This window comes from Ammospiza caudacuta, chromosome 23, assembly GCF_027887145.1.
Source record: "Ammospiza caudacuta isolate bAmmCau1 chromosome 23, bAmmCau1.pri, whole genome shotgun sequence".
NCBI classification, from domain to species: domain Eukaryota; kingdom Metazoa; phylum Chordata; class Aves; order Passeriformes; family Passerellidae; genus Ammospiza; species Ammospiza caudacuta.
The window spans coordinates 2255060-2270484 of record NC_080615.1 but is presented as its reverse complement, the minus strand read 5'-3'; the positions used below and the strand labels follow the sequence as shown (position 1 = coordinate 2270484).

At 51.6% G+C, this 15425-nt stretch overlaps 1 protein-coding gene across 2 annotated transcripts in view; it reads left to right on the top strand.

Annotated features, from left to right (window-relative positions):
* FLI1 (Fli-1 proto-oncogene, ETS transcription factor) overlaps nucleotides 1–15425 on the top strand; it is a 92574-nt gene that overhangs the window by 47173 nt on the left and 29976 nt on the right. For both annotated transcript variants that reach the window (XM_058819023.1, XM_058819024.1), the window contains 2 exons: nucleotides 2695–2903; nucleotides 13643–13797. In XM_058819023.1, coding sequence (XP_058675006.1) covers nucleotides 2695–2903; nucleotides 13643–13797 — 364 coding nt within the window. The remainder of the gene's footprint in view (nucleotides 1–2694; nucleotides 2904–13642; nucleotides 13798–15425) is intronic.

The window sequence follows — 15425 nt, the reverse complement described above, 5'->3', positions numbered from 1 at the left end:
AGAAAATTTCTTCAGAAGAAAATGTCTTTAGGCAGAACAAGCAGCCTGGAATTAAGTGTGCCTAACTGAGCTTGAATTCAGAAGAACCTTGCAACCCCTGCATAGGTCCTGCCGAATTGCCAGTAAAAATCTTGTGAGCAACCTCTCACCCTGATTTTGTGGGATAAGTCTCATTATCATTATTTTCCCAGATATCGTTTCCCAAAAACAAAACCCAATTTTTCTATGTTTTTAGAGTATGATTTTAGACTGGAAATCTCCAAACCCAAACATGCAAAATATTTATCTGATGAATTTGCAGTGGTACTCACATTTCCCTTGTCTCTGCCCAGCTGAGACTCGATCTAGAGGGCCCTAAGCCAGTCCTGCAGTGCAGTGTGGGGTTCACCCATCACCTCAGGTGGGAAACCTGACACCCTTCTGGACTGTGAGGAAGTAGAGGCCTGCAGAAAATGTGTCTTTTGGGAACCCCTGCCTGGAGTGAATCCTGACCTCAGTGATTCAGAAGAGCAGCAAATCCTGAGCTCTGATGGGAAGGCTTTGCTCCCCTTTATGACTGAACCATCTCTTGTTCTTGTACCTTCCTGCACAGGCAAAGTTAGGGAGATGAAGCTAGCCCTTTGAGGGGTTTCTGACACAATTCACACCAATCCTTCCCAGGGACACCTTAAACTCCCTCCCTTACTCTAAAGCTGAAAAGGGGAGGGGTATTTTTGAAAGGTTGTGAATCCACCAAGGAAAAGCTGCAGGAAAGGTTGAACACAGTGTGAGCTCCTTTCTCCAGCCACCACTGGGCAGTGTGGGGTAAAACTCCTTTTTGCTGTTTAGTGGCTCTAACCAGTGTGAGACATTGGCCACAAAGTGCAGCAAGTGCTGGAACTTCAGCAGGATTTACGCAGATGTTTGAGGGCTCCTCTGAATTCAAGCTTAGCCAGGCCCACTCCAATTCTAGGCCACTTTGTCTTGTTTGGGTTTGTTACATGATCTGAGATCAGAGATAGAAAAGCACTGTTTTTTGTAGGCCTGACTCTCTTTAAGTGGGTTAACTTGAGGGGGATTTTTGTGTTTACCCAGCAGACTGAATTACTGGTGTTTTCTGTGACAATATCATGAGCCTGCTGGTATCTGATTTGTGCTTAGATTCTCATGTCATTCCAGGAGCTGCACTTCTCTAAGCTGTCAAAATTTCTGTTTCCCTCCTTGATTATGGAAGAATTTACAAAACAAACCTCTGAAACAACTACTTGGGGGAAGGGGGCGGGGAGAAAGCAATAAATAATTATTTTTAGAAGCTCCCTGTTGAGGCTGTGCACTGTGAATGTTGAGCATGGGTGTTAGCACACCCCAGGTTTCAGCTGTGTGTTCAGTGAGCCTCTGCAGCCCACACACCACTGCTGGGTGGCTTTTGAGCACTAAGAGCCCAGAGTAGGTGAGTGTAGCTTTGTTTTGGAGTCTGCTCCATCAGCTCACATGAAAGTGGGGGAGGTTTCAGTGCGGGAGGTTCCTCCTTCGGTTTCTGCCCTGCCACTCATAAAGGCAGCTGTGTTGTGTGTGGTTAGCTGAGCTCCCTCCAGAGCAGGCAGCCCTTGCCAGATGCACTTTGAGTCAGGCAGGGCCGTGCCAAAGCCATCAGGAGCCCGGCACTCCCCGCTTGGAAAACCCGAGCACATCCACACAAGGAAATTGATAGCCAGAGCTTTTTGTCAATATTTGGAGTTTCAGCAAAAGGGGGGGGGAGGAATTAAAAAAAAAAAGGGGATAACAATTTCCTGTTTTTAAGCATTTCTTGAAATGCACAGTTGGGTAACACACAGCCCTTCATTTCCCACAAATAAACAAAAAGTGTAAAGTAATGCATTTTTTCCCCTACCACAAACACCCATAACTGTGACCTGCTCTGCCTGCTTCTCCTTCAGCAGCAACCTCAAAACACAAACTGCACACAAACCCTCAGAAAGGAGACATAGAGATCTTCCCGTGCCACTCCAGAGGTGTTTCCCTACGCACCAGTTGGCTTTGGGGCAGCAGGGCAGCAGGTGGGCAGGTCGGTCACTGGGGCTGGGGCTGAACTGCTCACAGCGAGCATTGGGGTCACACAGCCCCTGTGGGGTGACACAGCCCCTGTGGGGTGACACAGCCCCCGTGAGGTGACACAGCCCCCGTGAGGTAACAGCCCCAGCAGCTCCTCTGCTGTTTGCAGAGCTCCAGTGAAGCTGAACACTGCTCCCACCCAAAGCCAGCAGCCAGCAAAGCAGAGCAGAGCAAGCCCTGGTTTGCATAGGGGCTCCTGGACCCCAAAGGCTCTGATTGCCCCTGGCAGGTGGGAATGGCAGCAGAGCAGAGCAGAGTAACCCCATGTTTGCATAGGGGCTCCTGGACCCCAAAGGCTCTGATTGCCCCTGGCAGGTGGAAATGGCAGCAGAGCAGAGCAGAGTAACCCCTGGTTTGCATAGGGGCTCCTGGACCCCAAAGGCTCTGATTGCCCCTGGCAGATGGGAATGGCAGCAGAGCAGAGTAACCCCTGGTTTGCAGAGGGGCTCCTGGAGCCCGGGCCCCTGCTCCTCGGACAGGTGGCGGTGGCAGCCAGTGCAGGGCAGCTGTGGGGCCCTGCAGGTGCTCCCAGCTCAGAGGGAGAAGCAGAGGGCAGTTGCTGCTTTAGTCACAGCTCTGAGGGCTGGTTCTGTCTCTCCCCAGGAGGCTCTGTCGGTGGTGAGCGACGACCAGTCCCTGTTCGACCCCACGTACGGCGCGGCCGCGCAGCTCCCCAAGGACATGACGGCCTCCGGCAGCCCCGACTTCGGGCAGCCCCACAAGATCAACCCCCTGCCCCCCCAGCAGGAGTGGATCAACCAGCCCGTGAGGGTCAGTGTCAAACGGGAGTATGACCACATGAACGGATCCAGGTAAGGACAGAGCCTTTCCACACTTACAGTCTTAAACACGGAATCCCAGCATGGGAGGAACCCACAGGGATCATTGAATGCAGTGCCCGAATCCAAACCCTGTGCCCAAACGAAGGCAAAGCACTCACTGTCCATTTGCGCAGGACCATGTCCCACTCTCCTGCAATTCCTTCTTTTGTGACTCATTTTGAACAGCCTGAGCACCCTGCTCATGCAGTCCTGCAGGATGTGCCCCTCCCAGTCTCCATGGACACTGCACGGACTGGGCATGAGACTGCCAGGGCAGAGCTCGTGCTGGAAATCCCACATTTCACCTCTGACTTCAGCACCCCATGGATGGGCTGTGGTTCCAGGGGCTCACAGAGGGAACATGCAGCAATAATCAGAGTTTCTGCCAATGAAGCAGTGAAAGCTGCACTGCTGGGCTGCCAGGGCTTCCCTGGAGGACACCTTTTATTTGTGCTCTACCAGGCTGTAAGCAAACTTCTTGAAATGGAAAGCTTTCTGATGTCTCAAGCTGCACCAAGGGAAATACAGGGTGGATATCAGGGAAAAGTTTTTTACGAGGGTAATAAAGTCCTGGAGTAGCTGCCTGGGGAGGTGGTGGAGTCCCCATCCCTGGGTGTGTTTAACAAAGCCTGGATGTGGCACTGGGTGCCAGGGTTGAGTTGAGGTGTTGGGGCTGGGTTGGTCTCAGTGATCTTGAAGGTCTCTTCCAACCCAGTGATTCTGTGACTCTGTGAATTCTGTGGAGAAGGGAGGAGGCTGAGATCCTTTATGGGAGTCTGCAAGGTGGAACAAAACCAAAGACCTGTGCCTGTTGGCGTTCTGGATGCTGAGAATTTTAGGCTTTCTGTGCTAACAGACTCTGACTCCCAGAAGAACAGTGCATTTAAACTGAAGCCATAAAAAACCCTTCCAAAATGAATTGATAACACTAAAATTACAAGTGTATCATTAATTAAAAGTATATAATATCACAAAGTAAAAAACTTAGGGTTTTAAAATATAGTAGTAGATATAAAACAAGATAAAAGTTTTAAAACAAAAACACATTATTCTTCTTCACCTTCTTCTTCATAAGCTTAAGTAGTATTTTGTAATTAAACAGAAAAGTCCACATTGCAGACTTGGAATAATTAGTTGCAATAAAAAAAAAAAAAAAAAAAAAAAAAAAAAAAAAAAAATTGTGCCCACCCCTTCTGAGTGGATAGAGGTGACACAGGGAATTCAGGAGCCGTTGGAGAAGGTTCATTGTGTGCACCCCAGAGGGTGCCAGGGGATATTCTAACCTGCCCAGCTCACAGCCAAAGCACAGCCCAGCCCCTGTCATTTGTGTCTAGAGGTGAATCCTTTCCCTTGTCAATGAGAAATTGAATGGCCTGAAAACATTTTGTTAATGGATTCTTTGCTTCTTTTCTGCTAAGGCTGGGACTAAATCTGAGATGTTATTTTTTGTTTGGACTCAGATGTTTATTAGATTTTATCTATGTTACAGTCTCACAAGCTGTGAGTTCTTAGCACTTCACTCTAGCAAGGTAAAAAATGGCCCCATATCCCTCTCTACAAGGTCTTTTAAGGATAAACTGTCCAATTAAGAAATAAGACCTAAATTACTTTTACTTTTAACCCAGTAACTAATCACCTGTGCCCTGCAATGTGGACTTTTCTATCCAATTACACAAAACCACCCAAACCCATGGAGAAGAAGAGGAAGAAGAAGAACCAGCCTCTGCTCTAAAACCTCCATCTTGCCTTATATATATGACTATATTCTAAACCCTTAAACTCTAAGTTTTCCACCCTGTGATATCACACACTTCTATCCAAACCCCACACCCACAATCCCTGTGCTATCATTCCATTTTGGAAGCTCCTCCATGGCCTCAGGTCAATGCAGTGTTCTCCTGGGGGTCAGTGCCTGTCAGCACAGAAAGTCTGAAATTCTCAGCATCCAGGGTTCCAACATTTTGTTATAGCAGCCCAGGTGGCCCCTTTTAGAAACATTACTACAAGTCCACAGCCTGGAAACAAATTTCACTTTCTGAACATAATTTTAAGTGCAAAAATTTCAGTTTATTTTTCAATTTTAAATATAGGTATAATATAGATACACTTTTGGTTTTTAGCAGAAGCTTTTAGAGTTCATGTTAATTTTAAATGTAGTTTGAATTTCTAAGTCACAAACATCTTTGCATTTGTAGTGTTTCATGGTGAAACTCTCAAGGGTTTTTCTACTTTAGGGTGAATTTAGCAGCACATTTTCCTGGTTTCTGAGAACACAGCAGAGCACAGAGTTGCAAACAGAAAGCAGCCTTGCCCCTCTACAGAGAGATGATGCTGTTATAGACATCAAACAGCAGCATGGTGTTTTTCCTTCATGAGTGTACAGTAGATGCTGATTTTGCCCTCAGATAAAGGCCTGTGTGGCAGTTGCTCTCTTGTGGGGATCATTTGCAGGCTGAACTCCATCTCACCCTGCTGTACCTCACTGGCATTTCTTGACTCCATGAAATCCCTGAGGGTATTTGCACTGTGTTCCCAATCTCAGAACTGGGGTGAAATGTGGGAAAATGAGTTATTTCCTGAAAAAGCATAACACAGAGAGAAGGATGGATCTTGAAAGTGCTTGGGGTTTTGATAATCATGGCAGTTACCTTTGGCTACCAAGGATGGTTTTCTCAGGAAAAGGAGGAAGGAGCCTTTGCAGCATTGCCAGGCTGCCCAAATCAAGGCTGGGGCTTGGACCAAGCTAGGGCAGCGGAGGTGTCCCTGCCCATGGCAGGGGATGGGATGGGATGGGATGGGATGGGATGGGATGGGATGAGATGGGATGAGCTTTAAGGTCCCTCCCAACCCAAACCATCCTGGGATTCTGTGGTTGCTGCAGTTGCTCACTCTCCCGGTGCCAGACCCACGCACACAGAGAGGTTCCTCTCTTTCCACTCCTCTATCCCAGGGAAATCTGGCAGGGAAAAGGAGCCCTCCACATCCCCTGAGCTGCCATAAACCACACATGTCAGGGCTCTGCAGGTCCTGTAAGCACAGGCTCTGTATCATCCTGAGTGTACCTGTACTTGTACACCCAAATTCGAGTGCTCTGTGTGCTCTGGAATGAAACATCCTGGGCTGGCCCTCTGTGGTTATTCCTGTGTAGCCGTTTCCTCCTTTGCTCAGAAAAAAGGGAAATAGCTCTGCCTGGACAAACTGATTCATGAGCAGCTGTAGGAGTCCAGGGAGCCATGGAGAAGGCCCCTGGAGTGTGGTGGTTCTGGGCAAACAGGAAATTCTTCATCAACGACTTGCTCAAGACTCCAGGTTCTTGGACATAAAATATGTGCTCAGTGTCCCTAAAGAGAGGTAACCCCCTGTCAGGAGAGAAGAAAAGGCTGCTGTGAATGTCAGGGCCATGCACTGCCAGAGCTCCCAGCCTGCCTCTGGATAAGTCCTTAGCATGGGAGCTCCAGGGCACCCAGGACAGGAGAACATTCCCTCCATCCTCCATCCCCTCCTCCCTGCCCTGCATGTCCATCCCAGTCTGTGTGGATGGGCTGGGCCACTCCAATAACTCATTCCCCTGCCCATCAGCTTCCTGGCCAACCCCACACACGTGCAAGGGGACAATCCCAACCGCAATGCCAATCCCAACCCCAACCCCAATGCCAACCCCAACCCCAATGACAGTGCCGATCCCAACCCCAATGCCAATGCCAATCCCAACCCCAATGCCAATGCCAATCCCAATTCCAATGCCAATCCCAACCCTGACCCCAATGCCAATCCCAACCCCAATGCCAATTCCAACCCCGACCCCAATGCCAACCCCAACCCCAATCCCAGCTAGCTCCAGCTGCAGGCTGTCCAACACCCAGTGCCCCCCTGGCTCTGCTCTCTTGCTCTCAGGTGTCCTCTCCCCGAGCTGCAGCTGCCCCCAGCAGGCCCAGCCTGGCTGTGCTGTCACCAGGGAGTGCTCAGGGCTGGGGTTGTGTGCCCTGCCAGGGACAGCTCCAGGGACTGGCAGTGCCAGGGGACAGCAGGGACACTGCCTGGCTTTGCTCTTCCCTCAGGAGCAGGGCTGAAGGTGTTGTGGGGGTGTTTGGTCCTCAGCAGGGTGGCAGAAGGATCTCTCCAAGTGCTAACCAGCATGGAAAGCCCACCCAGCTCTCTATTCATGCCAGGATCCCTTGGTTTGTCCTCAAACTGGAAAGAATTTTCCAGATAAGTGCATCCTGACTGCCTGAAGGAGATGCCCAGGCAGGCATCAGTGTTTTAGGAGAGAAGGTGGGAATTCTGCTTTATTGCAACATTCAGATGTAGAAATGTCATGAACTCCTCTACTGTTATCAGACCCTGAGGCAGGTTCTGGCCTCAAAATCTGCCCTTGCCCTCAGACAGCACCTTGCTCAGAGCAAAACCCAGTTAAAATCATTTTTAAAAACCAAAACAAAATAAAAAAAAGAAAAAGTCACATTTGAAATTTTACTGAATAAGGGGGAGGAGGATTGTTTAGATGAATGCTGGGTAAAGTTTAGCCCAATTTACAACCAATATTATTAATAAAATTTTCCGTATATTTTACATAAATTCAAAATGAATTCCAGATCTTGACTGTATTTACTGAGTTTCCCCTAATGTGCATTTGCAGCTAAACTCAGTGAGTGAATTTTTAAAAATAATACAAAATGTGTCAGATCTTCAAATGTGAAAGAAAGTTCTGTGCTGATGGATGTGGGCAAACTTCCGTGGGCACTCCCAGCTGTGGCACGGGTTTTGTCCAGCTGGAATAATGAAATTTGGGGATGCTTTGGAGCTGTTCTGCAGAGACAGGGCATTTCAGCTGCCAGATCAATCCCTGGCTTCTCCCAGAGGTTCCAGTGGCTGTCCCTGCTGGATTTGCTCAGGCTGTGGATGCCCACAGGTAGGTAGAAGGCACAGGCTGGATTCACAGCCCCTGTTCTGCAGAGACATCCCAGAGCAGCTGTGGCTGTCCCTGCATCCCTGGCAGTGCCCAAGGCCAGGCTGGACAGGGCTTGGAGCACCCTGAGACAACGGGAGTTGTCCCTGCCCATGGCAGGGCTGGCATTGAATGGGTTTGAAGGGTCCTTCCAGTCCAAACCCCTCTGGGTTCTGTGATTTGATGTTTCTTTTGCTCCAGAGCATGAAAATCCCGCCAAGGTTCGGGGTCCCCAAGGTGTTTGTCCCGGGGCTGTGCCAGCCCAAGGCAAGGGACCCGCTCTGGTGCCTGCAGGGAGGAGCTCCCCGTGTGAGCCCTCTAGTGGGATCTGCGGCTCCTTCTGCCCCAGCATCCCCCTCCTGCCTGCCTGTACCTGGCTGGGGCAAACCCCCCATCCTTGCCATCCTTCTGGCCGTTCTGCAGCCTCTCTCAGGAGTTTCCCTCCTCCCGAGGCATCCCTGAGAGCGGGATGGAAGCACAGGCAGATGCAAGTTTGGAGGAGCTGGCTGTTCCCTCTGTAAGAGGGGGCCACAGGCATGATCCTAGTGTCTGTTCTTCCTTCACTCAACAACAACAAATTAAAATGGGGCTTTACACCAAAAAGCAGCAAATTTCAAAAGAAAAGAGGGGTGGAAGAAAGGAGGAATGAAAGGATAGGAAAAGAGGGATAGAAAGGAGGAAATATGCCCCTGAGTCAGGTTCAGAAATCCCTGAAATCTGTTGCTCTTTCAAGCAGAAGTCAAAGGTGGTTCCTTGACAGAGGCCTGGGACAGTGATGGTTTTATTTCCACACCTCTGGAGCCCAGGCTGGAGCTGTACAGAGGATTTACTGGTCAGTGCCAGGCGAGCTGCTTGTCCATTTTGGCCAGTCCAGGAAAAACTGTCCCAAACAAAAGATGCAAACTCTTGGCATCCCCAGAGAGAGCTGCTGGAACAAGGAGCCTCTGGACAGTGGGAGTGAGCTGTGCTGAGCTGTTCCTTGGACTCTGCCCCTGCCACAGGGGCTGTGCTCTGGGGAGCCTGTGAATCCAGCCTGTGCCTTCTACCTGTGGGCATCCACAGCCTGAGCAAATCCAGCAGGGACAGCACTGGAACCTCTGGGAGAAGCCAGGGATCGATCTGGCAGCTGAAATGCCCTGGCACATCCCTTTCAAAGGATGAGGGAGTATTTCTGTGAATCCCAGCCTGCCCATGGGTGATGCAGGAGATGAGGAAGGAGTGATATTCCATGAACTCATCCATGGCTCACACTGCCTGCTGTCCTGTGACACTGTCATTGTTCCCCAGGTGAATCCTCCCCTGTGTGACCACAGCTGCACCCCCCTCCTGCTGGGGTAAATCCCTCACCTGGGGCAGGGCAGGAGCTGCAGGGGGGACTCAGGCTGGCAGAGCTTCTCAGTTCCCAGGAAAAGCCTGTGCTTGGTAGGAAATGCTGAGTTCCAGAGGACACAAAGTTAAGGATCTCCCTTGCTGTCACTGAAGACTCCACGGTGCTTTCTCAGGGACAGTTTGATCTCCTGCCCAGTTGGGTGATGCTGTGCCCAGTTATGTGTGTCCTACAGGGTCAGCTCTGGGTGCACCATCCCCAAAACTTGCCCAGAGGGAAGGGAGGCAGCTCTGCAGACACAGGGACATGACCCTGCCAGGCACCTGGAGCACATTCAGTGTCCTGCAGGATTCATGGAGTGGCTCCTCTGCCCACAGTGCCCAGCAGGGGCACCTCAGTCCCTTAAAGTCCCTTCAGACCTTTCTGCCAGAGGTTTCTGCAACTTGGCTGTCCAGGTTGGGCTGCTGAGACAGAGCAAGGGATGGGCAGAGTCTGGAGAGCAGATTCTGTTATGTGAAAAATCATCCCAAAAACCTGAAGGGACCTCACAGCCCCGGGGTTATTTTGGTTGCTTCGCTGTGAGGGTCACTGTGCACAATGTGAGAGGGAGCTCAGCCAGCCAAGGACTCTGCTCTGTCCCTGTGCTCATTCCATGCCAGCAGAAACATGGAGAGGCTCTTTACAAGGTGTTGGTATCCAAGAGTCTGGATGTCCCAGAGTCACAGAATCCTGACAGGTTTGGGCTGGAAGGGACCTTAGACACCATCCTAATCCAAACCCCTGCCATGGCAGGGACACCTTCCCCTGTCCCAGGGTGCTCCCAGCCCTGTCCAGCCTGGCCTTGGGCACTGCCAGGGATCCAGGGGCAGCCCCAGCTGCTCTGGGCACCCTGTGCCAGGGCCTGCCCACCCTCACAGGGAACAATTCCCAATTCCCAATATCCCATCCAGCCCTGCCCTCTGGCAGTGGGAGCCATTCCCTGTGTCCTGTCCCTCCATCCCTTTCCCCAGTCCCTCTCCAGCTCTCCTGGAGCCCCTTCAGGCCCTGGCAGGGGCTCTGAGCTCTCCCTGGAGCCTTCTCCTCTCCAGGTGAGCACCCCCAGCTCTCCCAGCCTGGCTCCAGAGCAGAGGGGCTCCAGCCCTGGAGCATTTCCATGTTCTTCTCTGGATTTGCCCCAGCAGCTCCACATCCTTCTTGTGTTGGGGGCCCCAGAGCTGGACCCAGCACTGCAGGTGGGGTCTGTGCTGGAACAGTTCCCCATGGAGCTGTATGAGTGAAATATATAGAATTGTTTGATCACAAATAGTGCCTGTCCCATCTGCAGGGGCATTTTCCAGGGAAATTTTACTGCAGAGCAGGATGGGAGAGAGAACTCTGGACCCCAGGCAGGGCAGGAGAGGAGGCTGGTCACTCAGCAGGGACAGTGACCTATGAGCACAACAGTCTGAGCCCCTTGAGCACAGTGTGACACCCCAGGGCACAGTGTCACACCATGAAGCAAAGTGTGAGACCACGTGAGACCATGGAGCACTCCGAGTGTCACACTCTGGAGCATGCTGTGACAGCCTGGAGTACAGTATGACAGCCTGGAGCGGGCTCTGACACTCTGGGGCACACTGTCACACCCTGGAGCATGCTGTGACAGCCTGGAGCACAGTGTCACACCCTGGGGCACTGTGTGATGCCCTGGAGCATCATGTGACACCCTTGAGCACAGTCTGACACCCTGGAGCAGGGTATGACTCCTTGGAGCACAGTGTCACACCCTGGAGGACAATGTGACACGCTGGAGGACAGCATGAGCCCCTGGAGCACAGGGTCACACCTGGATCACTCTGTCACTCCTGGATCATGCTGTCACACCCTGGAGGACAATGTGACACGCTGGAGGACAGCATGAGCCCCTGGAGCACAGGGTCACACCTGGATCACTCTGTCACTCCTGGATCATGCTGTCACACCCTGGAGGACAATGTGACACGCTGGAGGACAGCATGAGCCCCGGGAGCACAGGGTCACACCCCTGAGCATGGTGTCACACCTGGCTCACAGTGTCACACCTGGATCATTACACCCAGATCATCGTGTCACACCCAGGATCATTCTGTCACACCTGGAGCAGTGTCACACCTGGATGACTGTCATACCCACACCATGCTGTCACTCCTGGATCACACTGTCACACATGGAGCAGTGTCACACCTGGATCTCAGATACCTCCCTGGGCCTCCTCAGCCCAGGCCATGCCCAGGCCATGCCCAGCAGCACTCTGTGCCCAGCAGCACTCTGTGCCCAGCAGGTCTCAGCTCTGTGCCCAGCAGGTCTCAGCTCGGTGCCCAAGTAGCACTCTGTGCCCAGCAGCACTCAGCTCTGTGCCCAAGCACTCAGCTCTGTGCCCAAGCACTCTGTGCCCAAGCACTCAGCTCTGTGCCCAAGCACTCAGCTCTATGCCCGCCCAGCTCTGTGCCCAAGCACTCGGCTCTGTGCCCACCCAGCTCTGTGCCCAAGCACTCGGCTCGGTGCCCACCCAGCTCCCCGCTGCTGCCCCGGGGCTGTCCCTGCCAGCTCAGGCACTTTCCCACCTGGCAGGAGCTGTGCCCCGGGGACCCAGCGCTGCTCATTCACCCTGTGAAAGCCCCGTGTCCTTGTGTCCTTGTGTCCCCGTGTCCTCGCAGCTCCTCAGCCTCCCCGGCTGCCCCGGGGCCATGGAGCCTTCTGCAGTTGCCTCTCTGAAGGCGGATTTTGGTTCCCTGCCTGGAAAAACAGTAGGCGAACTAGTAAACCCTTAAATTTGAACATGTGTAAGTTATACATCTTATTTCCATTTTCCAGAAACATTCCCTGCGTCAGACATGAGGAAAAAATTACCGTCTGCCTTGGAATATCTCGGTGGAGCATTTATCTCCCAGCCATGATAACTGAATTTCAGGCACTGCTCCCTCCCCCCAGCTCAGGTTAAGAGACAAATTTGTTTAGTGTCCTGCTTGGAACTCGTGCCAGCTGAGCTCAGAGGGTGGGATTTGTGCACTGTCACCGTGCTTACCCTGCAGGGAATGGGTCCCTCCAGAAGCTCCTGGCTTCTGCCAGAGGAGGAGGACAGCTCTGGGATCAGAGCATGGCCTAAACTGCCCTGGAAATGGCTCTGGGATTAAAGCCTGGGCTTGCTCTGTGCAGAGGTTGTGCACTAATTCCCCCCTTGGGAAGGTGAGGACAATGTGCCCTTCCCTGGAAGCCCCTCAAGGTGGGATGTGCTGTGTGTGCCTGGCAGGCTTGGGGCTGGGCTTTGAAGGGATGAAAGGCAGGAGCTGCTCCTGCAGCTGGAGAAAAGCCAATCCCTGCTCCCTCTCAGGCTTTGGAGACTGTCAGTTCTCCCAGAGCCTTCCCAAGGCTCTGCAGCAGGCCAGGCCTTAGGATGGAGCCACCTGAGCTGCTGGGTGTCCCCTCCTCATCACTCCAGCACCTCAGGGGTTAAGCTGGCGCCAGAGCCCTTTTCACACCCGTACTGGGGCCTGAAGTTCCTGACTCGTGCCTGGAGCATCCAAGATTCCCAGATTTCCTCACCAGGTAGTGAACTGTGGCACTATTAATCAGAGAATAATAGAATAACAGAACAATTGAATAATTGAACAATAGAATAATTGAACAGGCTGTGTTGGAAGGGACCCACAGGATCACCGAGTCCATCTCCTGTCCCTGCACAGGACACCCAGCAATCCCACCCTGTCCCTGAGTGTTATCCAAATGCTCCTGCAGCTCTGGAGGCTCCAAGAACAGACAAGCTCCATCCTATTCAGCCCTGGATAGACCAGACTGTGCTGCCATTGGGTGTTCTCTGGGGACAGCCCTGTCCCTTTGGGTGGGTGTTCTGGGTTCTCTGTTAATGAAAGGGCTGTTCCTGTGTCCTGTGAGCTCTGCAGAAACACCTCAGGCCAGATGAGCAGAGCACCTGTGTGCCACTGCCAGGCTCCAGTGCAGCACCAGGGCTGTTTTAGCCCCACAGAGGGTGGCACAGCCTGAGGGCTGTTTTAGCCCCACAGAGGGTGGCACAGCCTGAGGGGTGTTTGAGCACCACAGAGGGTGGAACAGCCACAGGGCTCCCAGGAGCAGCCACCCTGCCTGCAGGACAGCTGGAGTGCACTGAGCATCCAGGGATGAGGGAGTTGGATGTAACCCACAGACTGCTGTCCTGGGCACTGGCTCCTTACCTGGTTTGGGAGTGTTGGTATTTCAGAGCTGCTGCACACGTGGCCTTGTCTGGAGTCATTCTGTTGGAGATTCCAGCTGCATTATCAGAGATCCCCTGCGTGCCCCACAGACCCCTTCTGACACCCAGTAACAGGTCAGGAATGGCCTCTCCATAAGGGAGAGGGACAGCTGAGTGTCCCCCGTGGGCCAGCCCCTCCTGTGTGCAGGGATGGAGGGGCTCTGATGCTGACCCAGCTTTGCTTTGCCTTGCAGGGAGTCCCCCGTGGACTGCAGCGTGAGCAAGTGTGGCAAGCTGGTGGGAGCAGGGAGCGAGTCCAGCCCCATGAGCTACAGCACCTACATGGACGAGAAGAACGGGCCTCCCCCCAACATGACCACCAACGAGAGGAGGGTCATCGTCCCTGCAGGTACTGCCACGGCCTGGGCAGCTGTGCCTGCTCTGCCTGCAGGAGATTTTTGTTTGGTTTGTTTATCTGCTCCATGAGGAATTTTCTCTCTTACAAACCACGCAAAAAATAAGGAAATATGATTCCCCTGGTGCTCTCAGGATCCAGCTGCACTTTCAAGTCACGCTGATTGATTCAAAATGAGCTATTTTGTTTCCATTTTTTTTGTAAGCAGTAGAAACCCAGAAAAATTCTATTTAGCAGTAACTGTGTTATCCTTCCAAAAATTGTCACACAGAAACATTCCTGTCCAGCTTTGTTTGTGTTTGGTATCCACATCTGCTGCCTGGAGCTGGCAGGATGCTCTGGATGCATTTGGATGCTCAGGAGTGAGAGCTGCTGTGGGGGAAGCCTGAACCTGGAGTGAGGAGCAGTTTCCCTGTGAAGTTTATAAACAGCCAGGGCCAGGAAGTTTCCAGCAAAGGAGCCAAGTGCTGGCCCAGTGACATCCCAGAAGTGGCCCAGCTCTGAGGCTCTCAGCGGGGCAGGAGGGCAGGCAGACAGTGCTGGCAGGAGGAAACGCACTCGTGGAATTCAGCTCCTTTCTCTGAGCGTGGCTTGACCACGAGCAGATGACAGTTCCCAAGCATTTGTTTGCCATTTAGGATGAAATGGAAAGGCTTGAACTGAATGCAGTGAGGAGAAGCCAATAAAGGATTGATGGCAAACCTCTAAATCCCATTCAGAGTGATGTTTGAGGAACTGGCTGAGCTGCTTGGGGACAGCAGCACAGTCGTGTCCAGTGTCACCCTGCCTGGAAAGGTGCAGCTGGCACCAACCAGTCCCTGTGGAATGAAAGATGTTCCAGGGGCAGTATTTATCCTGTATGTTTGAAAAAAAACAAGGGTGAGTTGAAGTTTAGCATTGTTGAAAGAGGGGAAATTACTTTCAGTGCCCCAGTAGAAGAGAAAATTTGGAATCTCCTCTTTGAAGGAAAGTGAAGAAAAGGACTTCCCCCCCCCCCCCCCCCCCCGTTATGACCATTCACAAATCAAACCCTTGAGATCCTTGTGAAAGAGCAGAGATTTACCAGATTTTGGAAGACAATTATGAACATCATCCCAGATCTCTGGCTGCAGGAGAGGAGGCCAAGTCATCCAAGAAAGGCATTTGGATATTTTAATTTAATCCAGAATGGAGATTTATAGCGCATTAAGGCGAAGATAAGCAAGAATAATGTCACATTAGGCTTACAATAGTAGTAATAATGAGCTCTAAGCCATGTTTCAAGAAGGCATTTTCAGACACCATTCAATGTCTTTTACAGTGTTTAAAGGGAGGCCACAAATTCACTATGCCCTCTAGATGTTGGGTTGTTTTCAAAACTCAAAACAAATAAGTCTTTCAATTAAAAAAAAAAATCCTCCCTTGAATACTTGCATTGTAAAATTTGCAGCATTTAGCCAGTGCTTAGAAAGCAGAATTTCAATTAACTATTGCCAAAACCTGAAGAAAATCCATCTGTCCTTCTCAGAGCAGACTTGCAAAGGTGTGGGGCTGTAAATTCCTTGTTCTGAATTCAGCTTTTAGCAGCCCAGGTTTTCTGGGGATTCAGTGGGGAAAGGTCTCAGTTACATTTCAGTTCCCTT